The 26,696-nt window shown below is 41.2% G+C and overlaps 2 protein-coding genes and 1 long non-coding RNA gene across 10 annotated transcripts in view; 2 read left to right on the forward strand and 1 right to left on the reverse strand.

Annotated features, from left to right (window-relative positions):
- Positions 1-3,321: 3,321 nt before the first annotated feature.
- Positions 3,322-10,383, forward strand: Ugt50B3 (UDP-glycosyltransferase family 50 member B3). 2 transcript variants are annotated; one of them, XM_003700079.3, is made up of 8 exons: positions 3,324-3,964; positions 6,879-7,517; positions 7,740-8,006; positions 8,394-8,592; positions 8,801-8,977; positions 9,034-9,351; positions 9,817-10,045; positions 10,122-10,383. In XM_003700079.3, the coding sequence occupies exons 2-8, from the start codon at positions 7,281-7,283 to the stop codon at positions 10,258-10,260; spliced, it is 1,566 nt and encodes a 521-aa protein (XP_003700127.1). In that variant the 5' UTR covers positions 3,324-3,964; positions 6,879-7,280; the 3' UTR covers positions 10,261-10,383. The 2 variants fall into 2 exon arrangements, with proteins under 2 accessions (XP_076395860.1, XP_003700127.1); XM_076539745.1 differs by lacking the exon at positions 7,740-8,006 and having other exon boundaries at positions 3,322-3,964.
- Positions 10,384-10,406: 23 nt separating this feature from the next.
- On the reverse strand, positions 10,407-13,467 carry LOC105663843 (uncharacterized). The gene is made up of 3 exons (XR_013040487.1): positions 13,330-13,467; positions 11,285-12,885; positions 10,407-11,181 (listed from the first exon to the last, which is right to left on the reverse strand). It is a non-coding gene; the product is annotated as an uncharacterized LOC105663843 (long non-coding RNA).
- Positions 11,894-26,696, forward strand: part of LOC100879880 (insulin receptor) — a 28,137-nt gene continuing 13,334 nt past the window's right edge. For 2 of the 7 annotated variants that reach the window (XM_012295534.2, XM_076539744.1), the window contains exons 1-3: positions 20,290-24,379; positions 24,821-25,506; positions 25,691-26,111. In XM_012295534.2, the coding sequence (XP_012150924.2) occupies positions 25,229-25,506; positions 25,691-26,111 (699 nt within the window). In that variant the 5' untranslated portion in view covers positions 20,290-24,379; positions 24,821-25,228. Of the gene's footprint in view, positions 12,035-12,289; positions 12,422-13,646; positions 13,784-14,751; positions 14,892-20,289; positions 24,380-24,820; positions 25,507-25,661; positions 26,112-26,696 lie in introns of those variants that run through there. The other 5 variants (XM_012295542.2, XM_076539743.1, XM_012295531.2 and 2 more) reach the window with 5 other exon arrangements.

Consider the following 26,696-nt stretch of genomic DNA (forward strand, 5'->3'; position numbering starts at 1 on the left):
ACAGATCTTCCTGAAGACCGCAGGCGATGCAAATTTTTCGAATTTAATCAAAATCAATTCACTGATAATACGATTATCTTGAATAGTCCTCCATTAAAGAATTACCTGTAAAATTTTAATAAATAAAAAAAGGATGTGAAAGCTGCAAATTGATATATCAACAGCTTAATACCATTTGAACATGCGCATCGTTTAAAATAATTTATTCATGACACTCGATACTGCAATAAATATTTACTTTATCACATTCTCGATGTTTAATTAACCCAATCATTTCGAGCGATTGCGCTGGATTTTACAGCGAGCTGGAATCACCACATCGACATAATTCAAATCATCGATTAAACAAAAAGCGAATAAAAACCTGAAAGAGAAACCAGAGTATCGCAGTTTGGGCGTGTCGATTTATAAACAAATTCGGACGGAATAAATGCATGAAATTAACATTAAATTATTCATAAACCAGATGTCACGTACCCACAGCAATTACACAATCGATAGATCGATATAAATTCAATTGAACCGAACCTTAATTTAATTCGTTTCCTACACAGTTTACGTAACCTCGCTTTTAAATCGCGGATTACAAACTTGTAGAGGTACAAGTGCCTCTGAACTTGTAGACGAGTGTTTTCCACGAAAATATACTCATATTTCCTGGGTTAATTGGCGTAATTGAGATTTCAACATCATGATTTTACGAGTGATATTACGGCGCTAATTACTGTCAGCTTAAAGCACTCAACCGTTCGATGCATTGATTTATGAATCAATTGAAATAGTTTCTTCGTTATTCTTTTACTTGTCGATGAACCTGTTGAAAGTCGCACATGTAATACTATGCGAAGAATTAGAACGCGTGAAATTACCACGCATGCAATTACAGCGCGTAGAATTACAACGCATTGAATTGCAGTGGGTTGATTTGGAATTGTGGCACTTGCAACACGTGGAATTATGGCACTTGGGAGTATCACGCGCGAAAATAGGGGGCGTGGAAGTAGCACGCGTTAAATTGGAGTGTGTGGAATTACCACGCGTGGGATTACCGCGTGAGAAATTAGAATACGTGGAGTTACTATGTGTGAGATTACCACGAGTGGAATTAGGGCGCGTGGAAGTATCATGCGTGGAGTTACGATGTGTGAGATTACTACGAGTGGAATTAGAGCGCGTGGAAGTATCACGCGTGGAGTTATAACGTGTGAGATAACCACGAGTGGAATTAGGGCGCGTGGAGTTATAACGTGTGAGATTACCACGAGTGGAATTAGGAAGCGTAGAAGTATCACGCGTGGAGTTACGATGTGTGAGATTACAACGAGTGGAATTAGGAAGCGTAGAAGTATCACGCGTGGAATTACGACGTGTGAGATTACCACGAGTGAAGAGTACCTTGAGGGGCTAACTATGACCCACGGTACTTCATATACATTATAATACCGTAGCCAAAATATGTTGACTTCTTACACCATTTACTAAGCACGATCATTTGTTCCTCTCATACAATATTATAAATAGGAATGCAAGTTTATTTTGTTCATTCATTGTATTCACGCTTCAGCGTTTTTCAAATCGAAGATTGATGTGCGTTAAAAGCTTTTGAAGTGGAAATCAGTTTGAAAGAATATCGATGATAAGGCAACTTTGTTTATTTCAGAAGTCTTCATATTTGTTATTAGTGTTGTATAAAATTTGGTGTTTATTCTGGTTGTTTGATGTGATTAAGGACCTAACCACCTGTACGATCGATCAATCGCATTGTTAATATTCCATAATTGAAGTTAATTTAGTGGCCATCGTTTTGTTTGCTGCTTTTCCATCATCGCTATGTAATTAAATTGGACAAGAGGGCTTTTCAACTGTATCGCTGATTTTCAATGTTTCGTATTATTTATTGAGCTAACAAGGTAGCATTGTTATTATTTATAATTCAATCGATACGGGATTATTACATTATTTATAATTTAAATATTGATTGACTTTCAAATAAACGAAATTGCTGTAACGAATGAAATTCGATAAGAAAGAATGATTAAATGTACTGAGTTGATTTATATTTTAATTTATTATAATAATCGCATAATTTCGTTTGTCTTTCTTCGAAGCATTGAGACAGTGATTAACCACAAAGCGAATTTCGTTTCAGGATCGAACAAGAAGCCAATGAGTCGACGAATCATTGTGAAAGTTGAAAATTTGATGCGTTAATCATGAGACGAAATTGTGTAACAACGCGTCGAAGAATTTTTATCGGTGCTTCCAAACGAATCGAAATTAGTTTCTTTTACGACCAACAAATTTCTAATTTAAAGCATTACTTCTTACTTTCGTTTTTGTAATTGTAAATAATTACGTAACGTGACAAACTTACTATTTCAATTTTTAATTCTATGCGCTGTAATTCCACGCGTGGTATTTCCGCGCGCCCTAATTCCACTCGTGGTAATCTCACACGTTATAATTCCACGCGTGATATTTGTACGCGCCCTAATTCCACTCGTGGTAATCTCACACGTTATAATTCCACGCGTAGTATTTCTACGCGCCCTAATTCCACTCGTGGTAATCTCACACGTTGTAATTCCACGCGTGGTATTTCTACGCGCCCTAATTCCACTCGTGGTAATCTCACAAGTTATAACTCCACGCGTGGTATTTCTACGCGCCCTAATTCCACTCGTGGTAATCTCACACGTTGTAATTCCACGCGTGGTATTTCCGCGCGCCCTAATTCCACTCGTGGTAATCTCACACGTTGTAATTCCACGCGTGGTATTTCTACGCGCCCTAATTCCACTCGTGGTAATCTCACACGTTGTAATTCCACGCGTGGTATTTCTACGCGCCCTAATTCCACTCGTGGTAATCTCACAAGTTATAACTCCACGCGTGGTATTTCTACGCGCCCTAATTCCACTCGTGGTAATCTCACACGTTGTAATTCCACGCGTGGTATTTCCGCGCGCCCTAATTCCACTCGTGGTAATCTCACACGTTGTAATTCCACGCGTGGTATTTCTACGCGCCCTAATTCCACTCGTGGTAATCTCACACGTTATAACTCCACGCGTGGTATTTCTACGCGCCCTAATTCCACTCGTGGTAATCTCACACGTTATAATTCCACGCGTGACACTTCCACGCGTCTTAATTCCACGCATGGTAATCCCACATGTTGTAACTCCGCGCATGGTATTCTTTGGGAGTTCGGTGCTTCGAAACTCTACTATTCTTTAAATTTTGAGACGTCGAATACAAAACCTAGTACAGCCCAACCAAAAATCTTGCTAAGGTCCATAAGGTGGACCGTAAGGTTGGACCTTAACCTTCCTCCTTCACACCGCTGTCCATTCAACCTCGACTAAACCTATCAATTACCTAAAACTTCGACACATTCTAAAATAAATTTGATGTGTGACGAACGCAGCATCCGAGTCAAACGCTAAAGAATCTCTAGTTATTTCTCGAGTGGGGCATGTGTCTCATTGTTACCCGTTACGGAACATCCTCACGAAGGAGACCGTCGAGCAAGAAATCAAACTGGTGGGAGGCAAAACTCTCTCTCTCTCTTTTGAGCACAGCTGATCATTAAAGCTGCCGCTGGCCAGTCAAACTTTCACGCTCGGTGATATCCGAGCTTCGAGCGTTGAAACACGTCCGTGCTTCAAGGTCCGTGAAAATTGATCGATCATTATTTTTCTTACCACCGTCGTACAGTTTGTATCGAAACCTCCGTACGAACCGTGAACATCGATCGACCAGTGCAACGATTATTCACCGTCAGAGGACTCTGATCGTTTAATTTTGACGCCAGTGTGTTCGAAATTTTGAGCCAACGGAAATATAGGTGGAAGATTGTTGACCTGGACAACGCTGGAAAAAGAAACCTTGTTAGTTGATATGATGAAGTGTACGAGAAAGGAAGGAAACTCTGACAAGAGGAAGAAAGTGGTGACTTAAGGTAAGCAAAAAGTGTTCCGGATCGTGTGCCACCTTTTAAGGATGTGCCACCGAATTTCGTCCATTCGAAACGAGACACTCGTTTCTCCTCGACTTTCATTCGTAAAACGTAGGCTGAAATTAGCATCGCGAAAACGTTTCTGTTACGAAGCTTATTGTCTCTATTTCGTTTTATGTCTGGCTATTCAAATTTTTTAAGAGACAAGTTTTTCAATTTTTAAATTCTCACGTGGAGTTCTAAATCACTGAATTCTCATATTCCCAATCTCTCAAATCTCCAAATTCTCAAATCCCCAATTTCTCAAATATCAAAATTCTCAGGCCCATAAATTCTCACATCTCCAATTTCCAAATTTCTCAATTTTCAAATTCTCCAATCTCTCAAATCTCCAAATTCTCAAATCCCCAATTTCTCAAACATCCAAATTCTCAGGCCCCTAAATTCTCACATCCCCAATGCCCAAGCTTCTCAATTTTCAAATCCTCCAATCTCTCAAATATCTAGATTCTCAAGTCCCCAATTTCCCAAATTTACCAATTCCCAAATTCCCAAATTCCCAAATTCCCAAATTCCCAAATAGCCAAATTTACCAATTCCCAAATCCCCAAATTACCAAATTACCAAATTACCAAATTACCAAATTACCAAATTACCAAATTCCTAAATTCCCAAATAGCCAAATTTACAATTGACCCACGTTATGAATACAATAACGTCACCACATTGTCGAATGCTAAAAGAGTTTCGAATAACGCCATTCTATATAAAAGATTTCAGCGAACACTGGAGTGTCATTTATTCAGAACTCGTCCATAGAATGTCTCCGGTGAACCTTCCGCTTTCAGCGATTAGTATTCCGCTTCAATATTCCCAGTAATTTCGAAGAAAGGCATTCATCTTGTTCAGTTTGTCGTTCCAACTCTACCTATCTAATTAACTCGATGTATCTGTAATTACACTGCAGATTTGTAGTGTTTCTATGCTTCCGTGTACCTTGCTATTCATCTGTTCGTTCAACCCGTTCATCCAGAACTGTTCGTCGCGAACTCGCTTCGATCTTGTCAGATTTCAATTACGAGTAACAACTTGGTACAACTATGTTCACGGGAACGAAAGTTTATATACAAATTCATACACTTGTTTTAAACTTTCTCATAGAATTTAATTACCTAGGATCCTTCACTATAATCTAAATTTGCCATGGATGTCATGTTCCACAAGTTCTGGACCTATGATTAAAACTTGTCTTCCTTTAGGGTGGAGATCTTCCTATGACCTGAACTAGAATTTGCCTTTAGTATACCTGTATTAGCTAAACTAAACTTCCTGTAGGATGCAGGGTTTTCTTATGACCTGAACTAGGGTCTCCCTATGACCTAAGCTAGGATCTCCCAAGGAGCTGAACTAGGATCTCCCTATGACTTGAACTAGGATCTCCCTGTGACTTGAACTAGGATCTCCCAATAACCTAAACTAGGATCTCCCAAGGAGCTGAACTAGGATCTTCCTATGACCTGAACTAGGATCTCTCAATGACCTGAACTAGGATCTCCCAATAACTTAAAGTAGGATCTCTCAATGACCTGAACTAGGCTCCCCCTATCACCTAAACTAGGATCTCCCTAAGACCTGAACTAGGATCTCCCAATAACCTAAACTGGGATCTCCCAATGAACTAAACTAGGATCTCCCTATCACCTAAACTAGGATCTCCCTAAGACCTGAACTAGGATCTCACTATCACCTAAACTAGGATCTTCCTAAGTCCTGAACTAGGATCTCCCTATCACCCAAACTGATCTTCCCCTAGAATATAGGATCTCCCTAAACTCCACACCTCCCTAAAATCCCATTTATCCACAATACAAACACCTCCAAGTCTACAAATCATAGACCTAACCTAACCAAGCGTGACAACTTGAGGCGACCTCTTTTTTCCAACACCACATTTTTTCGCAAGTAAAAGTTAAACAAGCAACGACAGGAAATAACTAGTTTTCAGAATTGTAAGTAGACAACATAAAATGTTACGTATTAAAGTGACGAGTACTCGAGGCATCAAAGTATTGTAACAGGTCCCACGACCTTTATCCCTTCACATTTCGCGACACGAATACGCGAATCGAACCTTCAACGATATTCAAGTCGAGACTTTCACTAATAACGCGAGTTTCAAGTGCGCAGTTCTCGTTCGATCGACAATGCGATCTCTCAGCCACTCGGTTGATCCCAATCCTTTTGGCCTTATCCCTTTCTCTGACTGTTTCTCTCCTTTGGCTCCCCTCGAAAAATGGACCATGCTCGCTCGATTTCACTTGGACGTTCCTTTTTCACACAGATACATTCGGCCGTGGTAAACGTGGCGATTTAAGGAGATTGTTTGAGAGAAGTCTCCATTGTAGGACGTAAATGGACGGAGAAAAGATTCCTTAACCGAATCCGGAGATTGAACAGACGGAAACAGTAATTTGCTCGAACAACAAGAGTTTCAGATAGGATCGATTTAAGAATGGAAGTTCGCTTCAATGAATCCTTTTCGATTTACGGTTACGTATGCAAAATCGATGGAGTGGGTTGTCATTTCACAAATATTTTCGCTGGAATTTATTTTGTTTTGCAGGTGTATTAGGTGCAAGTACGCTCGAAATTTGTTTAATTAACATTCTAAATTTTTGTGTAACACTCAAGTTACACGATCAACTTCTCACAGACAACTTGTCACATCTGCTACAGACGTATTAGAATCCAAAGTCTTAAGACCTAAAATTCAAATCTCCTAAAGTTCCAAAAAATCCTCAAAGTCCCAAAAGTTTCAAACATCCAAAGTCCACCGTAGAGTTGAATCCAATTGCACATCGCGATCAAAATTCCACCACAATCGTCTCCATAAACGAATTTCCACTTATTCTTGCAGAGACCCACAGCTAAAAAAATTACGTAAACCTCAGCTCGAAGTCAGGTTCAAAATTCCACGGACAAAAGTAGACAAAAGGTTCTTTAACTCCAATGGTCATTTTTCAAACGATCATTACAATGATAATGGATCAGCTTATTTTCCAAGTCAACGTTTGACGAACGAGTATTCCGGTACCACGAAAATTCTGACGCGAATTGCCCGTACAAATTAACAAGAAAAAGAGACTCAGGCAAACAGACATCGAGGCAGAAGAGGGAGAGCGTGTTCGTTCGACGATGTTACCGTCTTCGACGTCCGATAGCTCGTCCGATAACAAGCGCTACCAGTGTTGCTTCAAGATCGTCGCTGTCGTCAGATAGAAAACACGGATCTGCGAACCGAACACGATAAAACGAAAAGATGATCGGTCTGATCGATCGACTGGTCGTTCTACTGATCGTCAGCGGGCTCTGCGATTGCACCGTGGGATACAACGTGTTGTTGGCCACCATGGGTGGCACCAAATCGCACACGGTGCCGTTTGTGGCTCTGGGGACCAGTCTCAAGGCGAGGGGACACAATGTCACGCTCTTGAGCGCGTTCACCGGACCTGCGGCGAATAATGGCCTACAGGAGTTCGTTCCTCCCATATTCGAGGTGATTATTTTTATCTTACATTGTTATTTTAATACATTTAGATAGGATTTAGTCAAAGTTAAGGCTAGGTTTCTGGGTGCGTGATTGAATTATGTAGGATTATGGTGAATGATGCACTTATTTTTGAGTGCATGACATTAAGAACCCCAAAATTTCAAAGTTCTCAAGAACCCAAAAAATTAGAATGTTCGGGTTATTTAGAGCATGATGCGTTATCGACAGGCATACGTGGGGAATTACACGTCAGAATGGGATCTGGTAGGTGCAAGATTCCGTGATGAAATGCCTGTCTCTCCGTGGGATGCAATGCGATATGCCTGGGAGGCTTGCGAGTCGCTTCTCCGCGATGAGGTATCGGTCTCTTCTTTGAGAAAACCTGAAGGTAATCCTCATGCTCGCTGGGACGTCGTCGTTGTGGATGGAGCCTTTCCAGAGTGCCTTCTTGGCATTCTTCATGGGGAAAATATTCCAACTATTATGCTGAACACGGTAATTTTGCGTCACTTTATATTCGCATAGTTAATTCTGTACTAAATTTTATGGTAGGTGCTAACATTTTATTGTTGAAATTCCTTACAGAAAACTTGTATAAAACTTTGCAAGCTTATTGTACAAATACATGTGTGTCATATTAAATTTTATAATAAAATTTATCTTAATAAATTAATTATAATTCGACTTATTCTACTGGTAGTTCAATTTTGATTACAAACATCAAACTATCTGATTATTAGTCGAGTTCCGATAGTGGCGTTCTAAGTTCAAGACTCTGGGTATCGCGTTTCAATTAAATCTACCGCATTTAATTATCAGTAGACGTGTAACGAACGCAATTATACGAGAATTGATTAGACTACAATCTATATTTTGTTACAGGTGGCTCTGTATAGTGGTTCGATTAGTCGGCAAGGAAACCCATCACCATGGTCTGTCACGCCCTACTTCGGAAAATCCTTGACACAGGATATGAACTTCCTTCAAAGGATCCTGAACGCCGCCTGCCTCGTCTCGTTGAGGATAATGCACTGGATCATGGTCAGCGGATACCTCCAACCGATTCTGAGAAAATATTTAGGTCCGTTCTCAAAGATAGAATTTGGGAATTGTATAAAACATCACTCTATCAAATATTACAGTGATATTTTAAAGCCATGAAAGATCAGTAAAGACGTGACCCAGTACAGTTTATGTCTCGATGATGCACCGTGAAGCAATTAGTATACACTGTGCCCCTCAAACTGCCCGACATTCTCCACATTTCTAACAACCTGCTCTTTTTACAGGAGACCAAGTACCGGACGTACGAGACCTGACCAGAGAGATTCCATTGACCTTGCAAAACAGTCACTACAGCGTGGCTGATTCCGTTCCGTACTTAGCGAACGTTGTCAACGTCGCCTGCCTCCATTGCCAACCTGCCACACAACTGAGCCCCGATCTGGAGACATTTTTACAACGCGGTAGGAATTAAATTTTCTTGCATTTGAATCCACTTCTCAACATCTGCAATCTGCAGGTTTCATATTCGTTTCTATGGGATCGTCGGTCCGCGCATCAGGGATGCCAGAAGCGCTGCGACAAATTTTCGTGGCCGCCTTCGCCACACTTCCTTACAACGTAATCTGGAAGTGGGAAGGTATGAACTTCAAAAATCTGCCATCGAACGTCAGGACGGCGGCTTGGTGGCCGCAGCAGGAGCTTCTTGGACATCCTAAGCTACGAGCTTTCGTCAGCCATGGAGGACTTTTGTCTCTGCACGAGGCGGCTTACCATGGCGCGCCCACCCTCGTCTTGCCCGTGTTTTGCGATCACGATGGAAATGCGGCTCAAGCTGGTGAGGATTGCTTTGCAAAGGAATTTGCGAGGGGTTGGGGACTGAGAAATTGGGAATTTAGGAATTGGGAGACTGAGAATTTGGGGATTTGAGAAATTGGGAGTTTAGGGATTGGGGATTTGAGAATTGGGTAGCTGAGAATTTGGGGATTTAGGAATTGGGAGACTGAGAATTTGGGGATTTGAGAATTTGGGGGTTTAGAGATTGAGGATTTAGGAATTGGGTAGCTGAGAAATTGGGGATTTGAAAATTAAGTAACTGAGAATTTGGGGATTTAGGAACTGGGAAATTGTACATTTTGGGCTTTAGAAACAGGTAAGCTGACAATCTGGGTTTTAGGAATGAAGAACATACAAATTTCAAAGCCTTGCAAATTCAGGAATCTGTACCTTCATATATCTTGTGAAGAAAGAGTCCATCAGTGCAAAAATTTCAAATGCTAATGAATGCTTCTCTGCATTACAGAGAAATTAGGCTACGCCATGGTAATGGACCTGGCCAGGATATCAATAGGAAACCTTCGCGAAGGGATTCTGAAGGTAGGGGCAGTGCACAACAATTCGTACAGAACTGCAGCGAAAAAGAGGAGCTCATTGTTACGAGAACTGCCAATCAGTCCACGAAAATTAGCCACCTGGTGGGTGGAACACGTCGCCAAGCACAAAGGCGCCGAACATTTAAAGAGTTCAACAAGGTACATAAATTTCTCACGCATGCAAAGGATTGTAAAATGTTCAGTGTATTAGCGAAAAAATGTTGCATTGTTTCAGGTACATGAGTGTCGTTCATTATTACTCCGTTGATGTAATAATATTTTACGTAATTGCGTTGACACTGCTGGTGTACGGATTGAAAAAGTTGTGTTGGAGGACGTTGTTTAAACAAGTTGGTAAAAAGAAGATAGACTAGACTGTGGTGATTTTATTTTATGAATATTTATTACGTCACGCGTGTTGAACAGTGCAAATTAATTATTATAAATGTACAAGTGGAGGAAAGATTATAAAGTTATAATAAAAACGTTTTTCTAAACATTTTGCACATTTTCTTTAACAATTTATTTTGCAGAAAAACTTGTAACTTGAACTAAAATAATTTGTAGTTTCTTTTAAATTTCGCGCTAAAGAGGTTATCGATAGACGGTAAGTACATCGATCGATGCAACAGATTTCTCTATTACCAATTATTCGTAACGTAGATCAGGAAGCATTACACATAATGTTCACGTTCAACACGCAAATATTTACAAAGTTTACGATCTCTGCTGGACACGTAAAAAACGCGTTGAAAACAAACTCTTGAAGCTGCATAATTCAAAGATACCCGTTTATCATAACCGGAACTTCATCTGAATAAACATGATCTCATTAATAATAACAATATAAAGATTTATAGATGTTTTCAGAACTCATAAATATACAAGCTTTTTTGTGAGTCCATCTTATTCCCATTTAAATGTTCGTCTTAAACATAAATAAAAAAACAGTCATACGATTTAGGATCGTATGATCTTGTTGAATAAGAGGAACAGTCTTTGAAGAAATATCTATCGAATCGGTAATGAACCGTACCAGAAAACACTTACAGAAATGCGTACACAGACAAGTAGAATACAGTTTTTTCTCAAGAAAATGGTGGAAGGGCACGTCTTATGGTACTTCGAAACTTAACCTATCAACTCGTTTCTCGAGTGGCTATTCCTAACTGTACTTCCAATAACCTCTACAATAGACATTCCTCGTTTAGATGAGAACATGTTTTGGGATATACTGAAAGGCTCCAACAGTGTATTTTAGTACTTCCTTGAATAATGACAGTCGTAACAAGTTCCTGAAATGTTTAAATTTATTGACATTCCTTTTACATATTTCGAGTCCTAAAATTCAAAAGGTTTCTTTTAGTATTTTAAGTTCCAAATTCGAACAGTTCACACCTTTCCAAACTTCAAAAGCCTAAGAAGATACCTCATTGTCCCAAGGATTCCAAAGATGAAAAGTTTTTAAAAAACCTCAAGTTCTTGAAAAATTAAGAACACGATCCTTCTGACAGCCCTACTCTTCGAGTTCTAAAGACTGCATCCTTTACAAATACCTGAAAGATCAAATGAAAAGTGATTTCCCAGTTAAATCCGAGAAGGGTTAATCCTTTTACGAAACAAAAGGGAACAAAAGACTGTCAAGAAGAGAAATTTCAGAGGAATTCGTAAAGAAGGGGTGAAGAATGTCGTGGAAGGAGGGGATAACACCGTTGAGGGTACGGGCCTGAGATTAGTTAAGGTCCTCGCACGAACGGCGGCGCATAAGTCGGACTGCCGTCGCGGCGCTCGACAGTGTTACTATTTCCCCGGCGCGTCTACGTCCATGACCCATGGTCGAAGCGAGCGCTTGATCATGATCGGATCAGTACCAGCTGACTCGTTCGTCAGGATGTCGGTGTTCGTACCGTAACGCGTTCTCAAAGTGTCGTAGATCGTTATTTCGGACTCGAAAAACGTACGTTTCGATCGTTCGCGGTTAACGTGTTCGCGGAGGCTGTTAGTGTCGTTACGCTGGCAGGGAAACATGGGAGAGAGGTAAATGCGCTGCTATGCACGCTGGAATGTGCCGTGGTGTTTTGAAAGGACACGTTTACCCACGTGGAACACAACAGTGCCAGTTCTCGGCGTGACTCGTCGACGAAAAAAGTAAGCAGCAAAGGCAACGAGCAGACAGGAAGGAACAAGCGTACGAGACGAGACACTCGAGACGAGCGAAAGAGCGAGAGAAAGAGGCGTGCGGCCGATAGAAAGGGAGGGAGCAAACGAGACCGGAAGGGAGAGAGCGGGAGAAAGAAAAAGAGTGAGAGAGAGAGAGCGTGAAGACACGCCAAGACACGCCGGAGTTGACTGTTGTTTGATCGCGAAAACACGTGGGGAGCGACGCGGGAGTTCCCCCGGGTTCGCGTTGACGCGTTCAACGACGCAAGGGAAATCCGCGTGTATCTTGGCGATCGATCGTTCCTCGGCCGATGGCGAAGGTGCACGAGAATCCCGGTGGAAAACGGCATCCTGTCACACGAATATGCGCAAACGGTAAACGATGCTGCGCACACGGCAGTGTAGAGTTTTGATATGGTGGCGGTAGTGCGTGCGGACGTCGGGGACCCCATTGGTGACCGGAAAACAAAACGGCCGAGGTCGGGGCCGAAGTCCTCGATGCAAAACGCCCTGCCAGACCGTGTGTGTCTGACGCGACGATTTTACCCTCTTGTCTGCCTGCCGCGCCGTGACGTAATCCATTCAAGCGCTTACTACGCAATACGGGACGCCTCTGCTCTCTCTTTCTCCTCAATTCGCTTCCTTTCTCTTTTCTTTTCTTTTTTTTTTCACTACTCCCGCCCTTCCGAGGTCCCTTTTGTTTTTCCTTATCACGCGATAATGGCGGCAGGATGGAGAACCTGCACCTTGGAATATAGACACGCAGATATCCTTGAGGGGGAAGGCCACTGCGGTATGAGGCTCTCTGATGCCCCGTTTTCACTGTCTGACGTTCCCACCTATAAATTAAATATTTTTCATTCGTCAATCTCAACTCCCAAAATTTACCACTGTTTCGAACTTCCACTTTTCTCAAATTTGACATTTCTAAACCTCTAACAAACTTCCAAATCTAAAAACCCTTTTTCAATTAGAAATCTCTAAATCCTTCCTCTCAAAATAACCTCCCCAGTAAGAAACCAAACAAATCCTTCAACAAAACTCGCAATCCTCTTTATTGTCATAAATGTCAACAGTCGAATCTACGACTCCTAAATTTTCATAGTTGGCGGCGCAGGACATGCGCAGAAGTGACCAATGAAATTTGGCCATTGCCTATTAGGGATCCCCCTCTCAAGCGTTGTCTGTCCTTGTCTATAATCTAAGCTTACGGTTCATCCCTATATTCCTGACACCATGTGGAGACGGATAAAATAGTGTTTTATATGGGACGTCGTAATTACGTTGGACGTGTTACTGTTATCTGGCACGTGTCCCTTGTTTCTTCCTTTCGTTCTGTTTTCATCCGTTTGGTAACAGCGGCGCAACGACGGCTCTCTCTTTCGAGTTTGAACGAGAAGATTCGCTGTGTCGCATAAAATATCGCGACAGTGACAACACCCACCCCTTTCTAGGTTTCTTTCTTACCAATCGAAGAGAATTACGCCTTCGCTGTGGTTCAATGTCATTTGGAGAGTGCGTACGTGCGTGTCTGCAACGCGTCGCGCGTGAATACGTATAGTCTTTACGGTGTTGTTTTTAACGTGACACGGTATGAATTGGAACTGTGGCATCAATATACAAGTGTTATTGATAATTCTATATATCGAATGTATTGTTCGGGAGAAAGTGATCAAACATTTGCAACGCAAATTTAATTTGAAGCTTGTGTAAACTATATCTGAAGTTTAAGCAGCGGTAAATTGATTAGAATTATTAGATTTCATTTCAGGTTATGGTTAGGTAATATTGACAGGTTGATGTGGTTGGGGATTATAGTCGGTACTAAACAAGAATAACTATAAAACCTACAGTAAGGATAGCTTAAATTGAGGTTAGATCCTAGTTAAACAAGTAATCGTCGAATATAAATAAAATATTGAATGTGACGCTACAGTGACATTGAAAATAGCGCGAAATTTTGAATAATCCCATCAAATGCGTATTAGCAACCTGTTTGAAGGTAGGATAAGGTAAACAAGCGAAGCGTGGTCCGCAACGTTGGCGGTACAACCTTCGAGGAACGGTTTCTTCGATTTTTTCCTCCTTGTGTTATGCTCGCGATACTAACTACGCATTAGAAACGAGCCACGAATCATCGCGTCTGCCGAACGTGGTCGCGCACGTGTACGCGCAGACACGCACGCACTCTCTGTCCTAAATAAGCCCTGGAGCGAAGTTGAAGGAAAAGGTCGAAATTTCGTGTACCGTTCGAGAATATACGTCTCTTCTTTTATACCCGGTGACGCATTGTCCATCACGCTTAAAATATAATGCTAGTCGTAGATCAGGTGCCCTCATAAGCACAGGTGTGCGAGCGGATATAACAGTGAACTTTATGATCTTGTGGCGCTATTAGACAAATGATCGATTGATCAAGCAAATTTTAATTGCTTTTTTCGAGGAAAATCTTAGAAGGTGATGGATCGTCGATGTGAGCCACTGTCTTATGAAATCTCAGGCGCGAAGCCTTGAAAAAGTTCCGGCTAAGCGAGACGGAGAAAAAAGAAAGAATTAGCGTGTTGCGTGTTTTGTAATCGGTCGCGTTACGAACGCCACATCGATCCATCGCGAGCATACAACACAACATAACACTCGACCTGCTTACTTTAGTGTTTCTCTAACGACGTTTCCCTATCTTCTTTCGTTTGTTTCATTAAACGCAGTGATTTCGGACTATCGGCACGCCGAGTAATGTGGGACACACGGCAGTGGTGCTCCGGTAGTGATTGTGTTATCGACGTGTCATCATCGTGCCGCTCCAAATCCACTTCGTAACCGACACTCTATGTATCCTATGAGACACGTAAGTATTTGCCAACGATAACTTTTCTAACACGTTCTTTCTTAACTGTTCTTTCAATAAGTAATATATTCACGTGCTTTCTCTATTAGGTCGCTGGTTCGTGTGTTAGTGTGTGATGTGTGGCAAATTGTACGTGTGGATGCACTAGGACTTCTCTTACTCGACTTTGGAACGGCATGGAATTCACAAATTCTCAATTCCCAACTTTCCACGTACAATTTCTACATCTACCATTTTTCCATCTCTCAAATTTTCAAGTTCATCAGTTTCCAAATTCAAACCTTCCTTTTTCCAGGTCGTAAATTCCCAAATGCGAAGTACGATAATACCGGAATATATCGTTGTAGAAATATTGTGTTAACCGTGACATTCGATTAGCAAAGGAAGCGATCGAACGCAAATAAGCACACGCGGAGCATTAAGAGAGTCGAACGGCCACCATTCGTGTCAATAGATCGTTTATAAATAGAATCTATTAAAATATTAATTATACTCTCGTAACTCGATTTACATAACGTAAATAATTAGCTGACCGTTCATCGGGTCGCAGTTTGAACGATGCCATACAGATCAGCAAATAAATTTTAGTTACTTAATAAAGCGCAATATATTTATAACCAGCGAATTGTGTACACTGATAACGATGCAGATCGTTACGTTCGAAACGTCAGACACCAATTAATTCGCAACCAGTTCCAAAAATTAAGAAAGAATGATAATGTTGAATTAATATTTCATCATGTTGTAAACAGCTATTTAATTCAGCTAATTAACACGCGGAATAATAAATCAAGAGCACAGATCGTTTTTACGATACTGTATGAATGTTTGCATGCATAAGTTCCTTAAGAAATATTTACTTTTTGTCTCGAGAGTTTTATTTTCAATTGCATCAGTCAACGTGCTATCTTTTCGTTATCCTTTAAATCTAATTACTCACGTGACTGTGGCAATATAGCAAACCCTCTTCAGAAAAATACCATGACGCAACAAAATTCTGTAACGATTATCTCCAAATTCTAGTTGTCAACATGGAAGCGTATCTCGTAAACACAAATTCTTATCGCCAATAATCGAATATCCTCGTTTACGCGATTCAGCAATAAAACCAATTTTATTTTAATCCCGTACAGATTGTCTTAACGTTAATTCTTCTGCATAAACAATAACAAAGTTATGAAAACTACGTTTTACGAACGTTCATTCAAGATGCGTGTGAATAAAAAGGACGCCGGCGTCAGCATTTATCTTTTATCTCCAACGTAATCGCTTTTCTGCGCAGAAATACTTTTGTATCACAAACACAGGAGTTAACAGACAACCCTAAGTTCTGTCATCCCCATGTGACAATGGCCGCTATCGTTATTTGGTCGAGTTACTTTTGGCGGGAAAATGATGACGCGAGTATGCCGGTGAAACGAGATCAAAGACAATAAGCCCGAAGGTTAATTTCTCACGAGAAACGCAATAAAGAATCATAATACGTTTATGTAACGCCAGACGAGTCAGAAAACATCGACGCAACCGTTGTGACTTAGGTGACAAATACCTTGTTTGCTCTGATAACGTTATCGTGCCCACCCACGTAATAATGCAGCTTCTTTAATTGACTCATTTTGGAGCGACATTTTTTTCTCGAATATCAAGTGTGGAATCGAGGAGAGGTTTATTTTACGGTTTAGATTTTCAAGCTTGATCCGCGAGGTGTTTGAAAGATCACATTAATTAATATAATTAAATAGATTTCGAATTGAACAAAATCTACCATCAGATGGAATTTTGTTTTCTACAATTATGCGACCTGATCACCGAATTCATCAGAACAAGTTTGATTTCAAGTACCTCACCCAGTAGATACCTCAAATGCCTCAGCCATTGGCGCGAAAATCAGTGTGCAAATGTCTCAATCTCGTAAACAAGAAATAATTGAAATTTCCAAAAGGGGCATTTAGTCGCGTTCTCACTAAACGACATCGCTCTCTCTCGGTGGCATGCATGGCCGCATTATCAGGCCTCCGCTGGTAATAAACTAATCGGCTCGAAAACGAAAGTGGCGCAGTGGAAATATCCATTCGCTGTTCCGCGTTGGCCGCGTGGAAAAGTGGAAATTTCCTCGGTGTGCGTGGTGGTTGTTGTTGTTGCGTGCCGACCTCGCCGGTTTTCATGGAATAAAGGAGAAAAAGGGAAATCGCGACGTTCAAGGACGGCGCGGGCTCATCGCGGTCAATTATCGTGCGCCGACTGATCGGAGTCGCCGCGGGAGATTCGTCGATTCTGTTTCAATCGAGTCGCGCCGTTGGAATTGACGTTAAAATCGATACAGATCTGATTGATTTGTCTCCCACGGGATGGTGTTGACTAGTTTGCAATCTTTTACACTTTCGGAGATAGTTTTTACACCAAGGAGAGAGCCATTTTTAGAAACTTTTGGAGACTTCAAAATTTGGACTGCGTTTGTTGACATTGAGATTTATGCATCTAGGGATATGGGTGTCCAGGAATTTGTAGCTCTGGAGGCATGAGAATTCGAGGATCTTGTTTTGATCTAAGAATATGGCGACCTAGGAATTTGTGGATCTAGAACTCAGGGATCTACGAATCGTCAGATCTAGAGATATGGCAGCTCAAGAATTCGGAGACCATGTGTTCATAGAAACTTAAGAATCTGTGAGTCGAAGAATTTAGGAATGTAGAAACAAATTATATTTGAAAGTGGAAGTAATTGACAAAGTTATTGAAGAAGGCTAGCCGAGTCGCTAATAGACGCGCGTGAATCAGTACGTCCGTTCGTTAGCCCCTAAATAAGTTCGTGCGAAAACAAGAGACAAGCAAGTGACGCGTGCGCGTGTAACAAGACAGAAGAATGTGTCGTTTCATAAATAAACGCAATGGTCCTCGTAGCGGCGGTCTATCTTCGTATGGGAAATGTCATGGAAGGAGATCCTTTGACACGGACAATTTGGAAGATGGCGTCGAGGCGGCGACGCGTGGGACGAGGTTGAAAGCTTCCTGGAAACATTTTCTCACGGTCGCGATGCGTGCTAGTTCCGGTACTAGATCGACTCGAACGCTGAAAATAGATCATTGATCGATCCGTCTCGGACACCTCGTTTCCCTCGTTCGTGTGACCCACTAGATTACGTACACATTTAGCGTGACATTTAATTTTATTACATTTGATGTCATTATCATCGATTTACCGTGAAAATGTTACAGTGTCATTTATTTGTAATCGTAACATTGGATGTCGACATCGAGTGTTCGATGATAACGCGATCCAAACATAGTGCGATCACTATCTAGATTATTGAAACCACGAAATCGCTACGTGATATTAAATGATAGGGCTCGTCCTCAAAACGCACCCTTATTTATGGAGCGTAAGGCTCAAGGGGATGCGTCTCGATGTCATTAACCCCTGCTACAAAGATTTAAGGATCCTATTGTGTTGATCATTCAAATTAGTAGTCCGGTTATGTAGATGCGAACCTTTTGGGGTTGCGTTTCAGGAGTAGAACGGACAATTTTTAAAACGATAAAATCTTCAATGTTCTTTTATCGTTTTCTCAAGCAAAATTGAACTGTCTGAATTGGGTCACGTGGAATTGAATCGCAACTAAATCACAAGAAAATTGAATCACGTCTGAATCTCAATAGCTCTCGAATTGCCTCGAGTTAACGCGAAAATTGTACGTAATTGAATCACCGTGAATGAAATTGCGTGAAATTGATACACGTTGAGTTTCCTCGAGTCGACCTCGCAGAGAACTCGTGTCGAAATTTCGTCAAAAGGAGGAAAAACTGAATATTCTCTAATTCTCGCACCTGAAACGGTGAAAGTTCGAAATGTTCGATACACGGTTAGTAACGATTGACTAACTACCATAAAAACATTTAGTGTATTGATGTTCGATAATTTTCTCTGAGGGTGCGAGGACAAAGTTCGTATTTTATTGAACCGTCGTTAACTTTCTTCGTACCCTTCAAGGAAAGAATGACAAATATGGCTGGTGACGCAACCGATTGACACCCGGTGACGCAATGATGCAATTTTTGGCCCGTCATTTGTCTCTCCCTTCGTCGCCACCATCAGCTCAAACGAGAGTTCTTTGTTGCTTGTTTGTCATCGCGACATTGTGTTGTTTGTGCAAGCTTCGCTGTAATTTATGCTTCTAGAAATAATTCGGTATTATCTACGGCTTGCATCCGTCTTACGAGCTTCGCTCTGCAAATCGGACGTGGCCCCGTTCGAAGATAGATCGAGGAAAACAAATTTTTGAATACTTGCTCTCTCAAGCTTTTTCCACAAGCTTTATACTTTTACATCACCCTTCGCTTGATTAGTTACATTAGTATCCTACTGTTACATTGTTACCATCATTAGTACATCATTAGTACATGTAGTCAATTAGTGCATACAGTAGCATTACTTGTACGTAGTGGAGGATTTTATCATTGGAAGATCAGAGAGAATGTTCAAGGTACATGGCGTGTAAATTTGGAGATACTAAATGAATTTAGTATCATGATATACAAGGTGGTTATATAATTGAAAGCAAGTAATTAGAGCATCTGGTAGAATTGTAGTGTAAGACGTTAACGAGCATCCGTTCAGAATGTTTCGTTCGGTACGCGTAAGCTCGCATGCTGGTTACGATGGCAAAATGCCGCGTGTATCAACGAACGATCGTGGCAAGCTGTAATTACGACTAAACTAATTATATCGTTACGGGGCAATCGTATCTGTGCCTCCTCGTGGTGGATTCGTTGTGCGTTACCACTGCGTGACTCGTTTTTCGTTGCTCGAAAAATAATTGTGAGGCCAAATATCGTTTCGACGAATGCTCATCGAACCATTGTTCTCACTGTAATTACATTGTAACACGAATAATACCGGCTATATTAATTGCTCGATCAATGTGAACCTCGCTCGCGAATATCCGGTTAATTATACCCAAGAATATTTCATGGCTAACCAGTTGAAACTGTTATTTAATGACACGATGATTGTTATCTTTCTAAGGATTAACGCCACACTACTGTTAATTACTATTTCCTTATTTTTAACAAGTTCGTTACAGTTCTACGTTATATCTGCTATATTGCAATTTAGCTGATCCTAGAAATCGGCTATATGTTAACAAGTTCTCTTGGAATGTTTAATACCAACAGGGTTGCTCAATTTGATCGTTTAAATTCTACTTGTAATACCATAAAAATTACGATTTCTCCGTTCACACGAGCTTGAATCTCAATTGCAACGCTTGTCACCTTGGGACTATTTAATGCGTTCCATAATTTCCAGCAAATATCAGGTAACTTTAAAGTTATCGTCAATTGCTTCACCTTCGAGCAACATTCTACGTTTCTGCGACGTAAGATCTGATCAAGAGCGATACGCCCAGTTCTCTTGCAAGAACTTTGTCCTGAAGATAAAGTATACAGAGTGAGTCATCTGAAACGGAACATCAGAATTCAATAATGTCTGATGTTATCGTCTTCCAACAAACTAGATGACTGCTTTGTTACGTTTGCAAAATTAAATACAAATTTAATTCTTTCATTCAAGTAGAGTCCTTACATGCTTCACCTTATCAGTTGGAACAATTGTCAAAGTAATTACATGAGCAATTACTTGCAAGATAATCTTTACAGGTATTCACAACAATTGTTATAATTACTTAATTGCTGCAATTACAAGACAACTGGGAAATTGAAAAACGTCAAATTATATCTCCTCAGAGAATCCGCTAAAAGTTCCGAAGTAACTTTTCCCTAGTTGGTACCGGAAACTCGATGAACAAAATGGAGTAGAACGAGGAATGGACGTTGAACGAACGTTCCCGATGGATTCCCGAGCCGGAAAGTTTCGGCACGAGGTTACAACGTCATGTCCATCTAATTATGGTCCGCTTAACGTAACGCTTTGCTCGTGAGTCAGCTGTTGACGTTCTTTCAAACGTTTCGCTAACCTCGATGCTCCTCCTCTCTTCTACATCCCTGCCGTTAATCGAAATTCCACGAATACCTTGCATATCGTATAAATATTTCTGTTTTTGTTGCGTCAACGTTACGAGTGAATAAACAACGCTCTTATCACTTTGCAATAATAAAAAACACCTTCTGTTTTCTTTCTTAACGAGAGACTTCGATCTGGAACTTCTGTTGAGAGGTTGGTGACACGTGCTTGACATATAATGTCAATACTTTGGAAATTTGTTGTTATTGTTATAGTGCTTGTTGTTGTTATTGTTATAGTGGTGATATTATCAGAGTACATTGTTACTCCAACTCCCCAATTTTAGAACCTCCAAATTTCTAAGTCACTAAATTTCCAAGTGATCAATCTCGTAACTGTTATCTATCGATTAATACGAACAATCGCTTCAGCCTTGGTATAATCTGAGCCAGCTCGGATTAAACGAATTTACCGAGGTTGGTGGAACGCCAACGATTACGCATGCATCAACAAAGTGGCAAGTCGAAAAAGCAAACACCCCGAATGAATATTTATTAGCGGCTCGATCGACGTCCGCGGAGGTTGGAATAACCAGATGAAGTCTGGATGATGCCACCTAAGTTCCTCGACGAGACTTCCTCGAATAATCTTACGAGTCTTCAAGGTAGAAAGGCATATAAAATAAAATTGCTGTCTCGCGATGTTTTCATTACGAGTCGACATTTTTTGGTATTTATGACGAGTCAATCCGACGCGATTGGATACGCGTACACCTCGAAGAGAGCTGGTGTTAGAAAGTTGCAAACCGTTAGACGGAATAAAGCTTCTAATAAATGGTGTGTCTTCCACTGAAAATACAGCTACGAGCGTTCACTGGCCTCGACGAGTGCTGGCATACTTTTCTGATAAGAACAAACCACTGTACGTTAATTAATTTTCTGATTTTCTGTGGGAGACGTCGTTTAGCGTTGCTTATTTTCACCACGCGAAATTGCTACGTAGGTGTGACTGGATCGGGTTCAATGGACTCCGTCTCGGACGATCTTTCACGGAAACAAGTTTGTTGATATAACTGGTCGATTGTTTGCTCATATGAGCTCATAGATTTGTAGCTTCACTCGCGATTAGTACAGTCAAGTTCAATGATCATTGCTGAAAATAGAGTGCTCAATTTTGCGGGAGCTGGTTTTAATATTCGTGGCGATTCAAAATAGCTTCATGGTCGGCTGCTCAAATGATTCACAATTTTAGATTGTACGGTGAAAAGTAGGCAGTTTTAATACTTGGAACTGTTCACTCAAAATATTGGCTACTTCATGAATTTTGTCCTTAATTATTTGAAACTATAGTTCGCGTACTCGAACGACATAAATTGTGCAGAACAGTCACCGAAGCAAAACTGTTCATACCACTTGGAGTTTGAGTGCAATGTACTCAAAGTGCATATTGCAATACTCAAAGGTACTCGAAATAGTTTGGAGTAAACAAGTCGCGGCAAAGGCAGACAGTAAACATCCGACATTGGTGTCAGATTCGTAGTTCCACGTGGCTCAAAATAATTTGAGGTCTCAATAATTGAACTGCAGTCGTTTCCTCGTTCGTTATTACATCGAGCTCATAAACGATCCATCATAACGCGAAACACCTGTCCGTTTACTTGTCTTAACAGGTCGTGCAACTTTCTCTCGAAGCGTTCTATTTAGAATGTTACATTGCTGAAAATAATTCTGGCAATCTATTCGGGTATGAGGTAACCAATATTTCTGGAAACCATACAGACTATGTAAACTCTATCAGAATTCTAATCTTTGATTCATACGCGCTCTTTTTTACTTTCGCCCTTCCAGCCGATATTTTTCACCTCGTCAAAAGAAATCGTATTTGATTTTTCATTGATACGAAGCTACCCACGTAGCTTGAATCGTACGTTGCCGTCTCGAATTCCACGACATAGTGGGCGATAAGAAACGAAGGGGACCCAGGCACGAGCCAATCTGCTGCTTATCAGCTTGTTATCAGCATCGCGTCAAGTTATGAATGGGCGGAATCTCGCGCCAGCTTGACCAATTTCACGTCCTTTCAATCCCACTCCTCTAAACGAAAGCGCAATTTTTTCCATCAAAAAAGAGCTACTCAACAACATATTTTAATTACCTAACTTTCCTGGATGTTTAGTTCAAGTTGCTCAACTTTCATTTTTTAAAAAATCTCTTTCGCATACTAAAACCACCACATCTATTAATATAATTGTTCCAAATTTCTCATAGTATCAGACAATTACCAGTTCAATCCCGATTGCTACAATTTCAAATATTCAAGTATTTTCCGAAAAGGTCTCTTGAATAGCGTTACGCATGCGCAGTACAGTTGCGCGCGCACGCGCGCCACTTCTATTCAAAGAAACAAGTTTTTAATAGTTTCAATTTCTAATCCACAGAAAATTGTCAATGCCCAATCGTTGCGTGCGAGAAACAGCTCAAATTGTGTTAACAGAAACTCCTGCGATTTCAAACATTTAGCGTATACTCGCTTATATTACTGTTAGATTATGAAGTGCTAATCCATTTAATCTGCGAGTGTTAAGTAACGTTAATTGCTGGTAATCGCGAAAAGTTTAATGTTTGATTACCAGGCGTTGTTCTTCTCAAATCGTCGAAATCGTGAAACGAACCGGGGCTATTGCATAAGACGGCGAGTAAATAGTCTGGTTGGAGTAACAGTAAATACCGTTCGTGCGCTGTTATTCCAAGCCATTCAATGTGCTCTTCCGAGGCTCGTGCACGTGCTACCGCGAGCGACTTTCGTGTTTGCCCATTGTGCAATTATCGCTTTATCGCCTCTTGTAATTTTGCTTGTGACGAGCAAAAGAGAACACGTTCACGCGTTCTTGTATCTATCAAGGGTGCCGATGGAACAAATCTTAATGGATGTAGGCAGCATATAATTAACCTTTCCAACACACAAATTATTAACATTACTTTACATGATATGGTACACATTTTATCCTTTTACTATTTGTATAGCAAAAAAGTTCACACCCATTCAACCCGACTATAATTACACGTTTTCCAATCGACATTTCCCAACGATCCGCGTCTCGCCCCCGGTGACGCAGATAAAAAACGAATTCGTTTCGGACCAAAATGACACGCTTGTAAAGCGAAAAATTATAGCGTCGTCGCGGTTGCCGGAGCGGAAAACGCGTACCGGGAGAGAAGGAGAGAAATCAACGCGGCAGAAAGAGAAACGATGACAAGCCAGAAGGAAAAATATCTGTCGGGTGGATGGGTTTATCGAATGTTTTCGTCGTTAAGTGCCACTTCATTTTCTCCATTGCCGGCTAATAATCCGCCAGTGAATTTGAATGGGGACCGTCGATCAACCTGCTACGCGATGCTTAATCGAAGAACGAGCCTTTCCTTTCCAAACAAATTGCGTTAATTACGAGCGCTATCCACGATGAGGCTTCTACTCGATTTATCAATCTCCCGCGATACGGAAACGATACTATGACCCATTTTTCTTTAATGTAAGTTTCATGTAGCTTCTATTAAACGTTCTCTTCAAAGCTTTCGAGATAACATTCATTTTCATTAACTAACATGCAAATTTCGACCGTTTGTATGTTAATACGCAAATTTATATAATGGGCCATTTACGTAATACACGGTAAACCTACAACAATAAATTTGTACGAAATTGTGTACTAGAGTCTTGAAAACGGGTAGAGGGAAATATGAGAATTCGCGTACCACGAAAGGTTCATTTGAGAAGTAGTTGAAAATGTTCTCCCCAATGGTACAATGACGAATCGAAAGCGGGCGTCTGGCAAACAGTTCGTCGACGTAGCTTCTTAAAGGGTCAAGTGATCGGTTCAAGTCGACGATCGCAATCTAAAACGTGTCTCGAACAATCGAGATTCCCAGAATCACAACCCATCAAGCATCTAAACACTGTCGATTGTTCGCAGGCGTTCGCAAGCGTCGCTGGAGCTATGAGGGCCAGGAAGTTCTTCATCTTCAACAAGAAACTCTTCTGAATCGGAGTCCGCATCGGCAAAACTGACGGAGTATGAGGCTACCTTGACCGTAGGAGCCTCTTCAAGTTCAGAAGCTGGGGGTTAACGGATAAGGAAGCGGATAAACGACGAATCGAATCCGTTGAAGCGTATTTCACGTGGTCAACGAGCCGAACCGTCGGTTAACCGAAGTCTGACAGAGTCCTGGCCGTGGCCGAGTGAGGCATCGATCGATCGGACCGATTAATCGAGAGACTCGTGTGCGTGGAGGCGGTTGACACCGGTGAAGGGTGGGGTAATTTCAGAAGGTTTCACGATAGAGCAGCCTGGTCAATAGGACAGTGTCGATGAGACAAGAAGATGACGAAGATGAGGTGGTTGCTGCTGATCGTGTTTCTCTGCGTCGCGACGCGGCTGGCCTACTGCCAGGACAACGGCTGGTCGAGGACGAATTACCGCAACGACGCTGCTGGCATTCAGGCCAAATACGAGACAGATTATGCGAACAGGAAACTGGAGGACATCGGGCTGCTCAACGAGGAGAGACATGTACGCCACTGGGTCGACGGCGGTTTCGACGACCCCTTTTATGATCAGATCGTTTCCTACAGGAGCAACAGGGCGATCGATGCTTCCAGGTACAACTGTCTTCCTTTCAACAACTTTCTTTTCGACTAAGTTCTCGTATGACTCCCTAGCTGAGTCCCTAACACGAAATTTTCAATATGTTATTTATTTTTCCATATTCTGCATGAAACGAATAAAAAAATTGAACGAATTGTGACGAACGCAGGAAGGCAATCGTTTCAATTATGATTGCAGATCGACGGAGGCAAACACGAAAATGGGCCAGCAACCTGGCCAATCGAGCAAATTGCCGAAACCGACTACAAAATCGACGGACATCCGCGAGAAGACTCGACGGTATAAAAACGTGACGATCGGTGACGGTATTTGTCAGAGCATCGACATCAGGAACGGCGCATGGGCCTTCGGTATCATGAAGGATTGCCATGTCATCGAGGGATTCCTGCAGATCGTCCTGATGGAGAACGGTGTCGAGAAGGATTTCCAAAACATCAGTTTTCCGAATCTCAAGGAAATCACCGGATACCTTCTGATGTATCGCGTCAACGGCCTAAAAAGTCTTAGCAACCTGTTCCCCAACCTCGAAGTGATCCGGGGCAATATTCTATTAACAGATTATTCTTTCATGCTGTACGAGATGCAAAACTTGCAAGAGGTAAGTGTCCGGGCGTCATGAAACGTGGAATGTAATCAATATTTTAAAATTGAAAATAGTTTAAAGAGCGATGTGGCAGGATAGATAGCAAATTGGTGAAAGGCGTCGATGTTTCAATATGCAGCGAAAAGATAAACACGATACGGTGGAATAAAATCGCGCTGTTTGCAGAGCAAATATTTTCGAAAGATACCCGCAGGTAGTACCTCTTTGAATGAAAAAAGAGGAGGAAAAAACGAAACAATATGTGTCAAGGGGTGAAGGTGCGAACGATTCGGTGCGGTGTTATTCCTGAAAATAAACGCGGATCAATATTCGCTTAGTTCGCAAATATTTGGACGATATTGCCTGGCTATTTTCTGTTTATTAACCGCGATTCTAACGAACTTACGTTTACCTTCAATTTGCTGCCAATTTGAGTAATTGACAACTGAGGAAGTTGTAGATTGCAAAACTAAAATGTTTAAATTTAGGGGTTGCAAAATAGGAAATTTGGGATCTGGGAAGTCGAGAAATAGAATACTTCAGAAGTTGAGTGTTGCGAAATTTGGGAGCAAACAGTATACTAGCTCATAGTCCAATTCT

This window comes from Megachile rotundata, chromosome 14, assembly GCF_050947335.1.
Source record: "Megachile rotundata isolate GNS110a chromosome 14, iyMegRotu1, whole genome shotgun sequence".
NCBI lineage: Eukaryota > Metazoa > Arthropoda > Insecta > Hymenoptera > Megachilidae > Megachile > Megachile rotundata.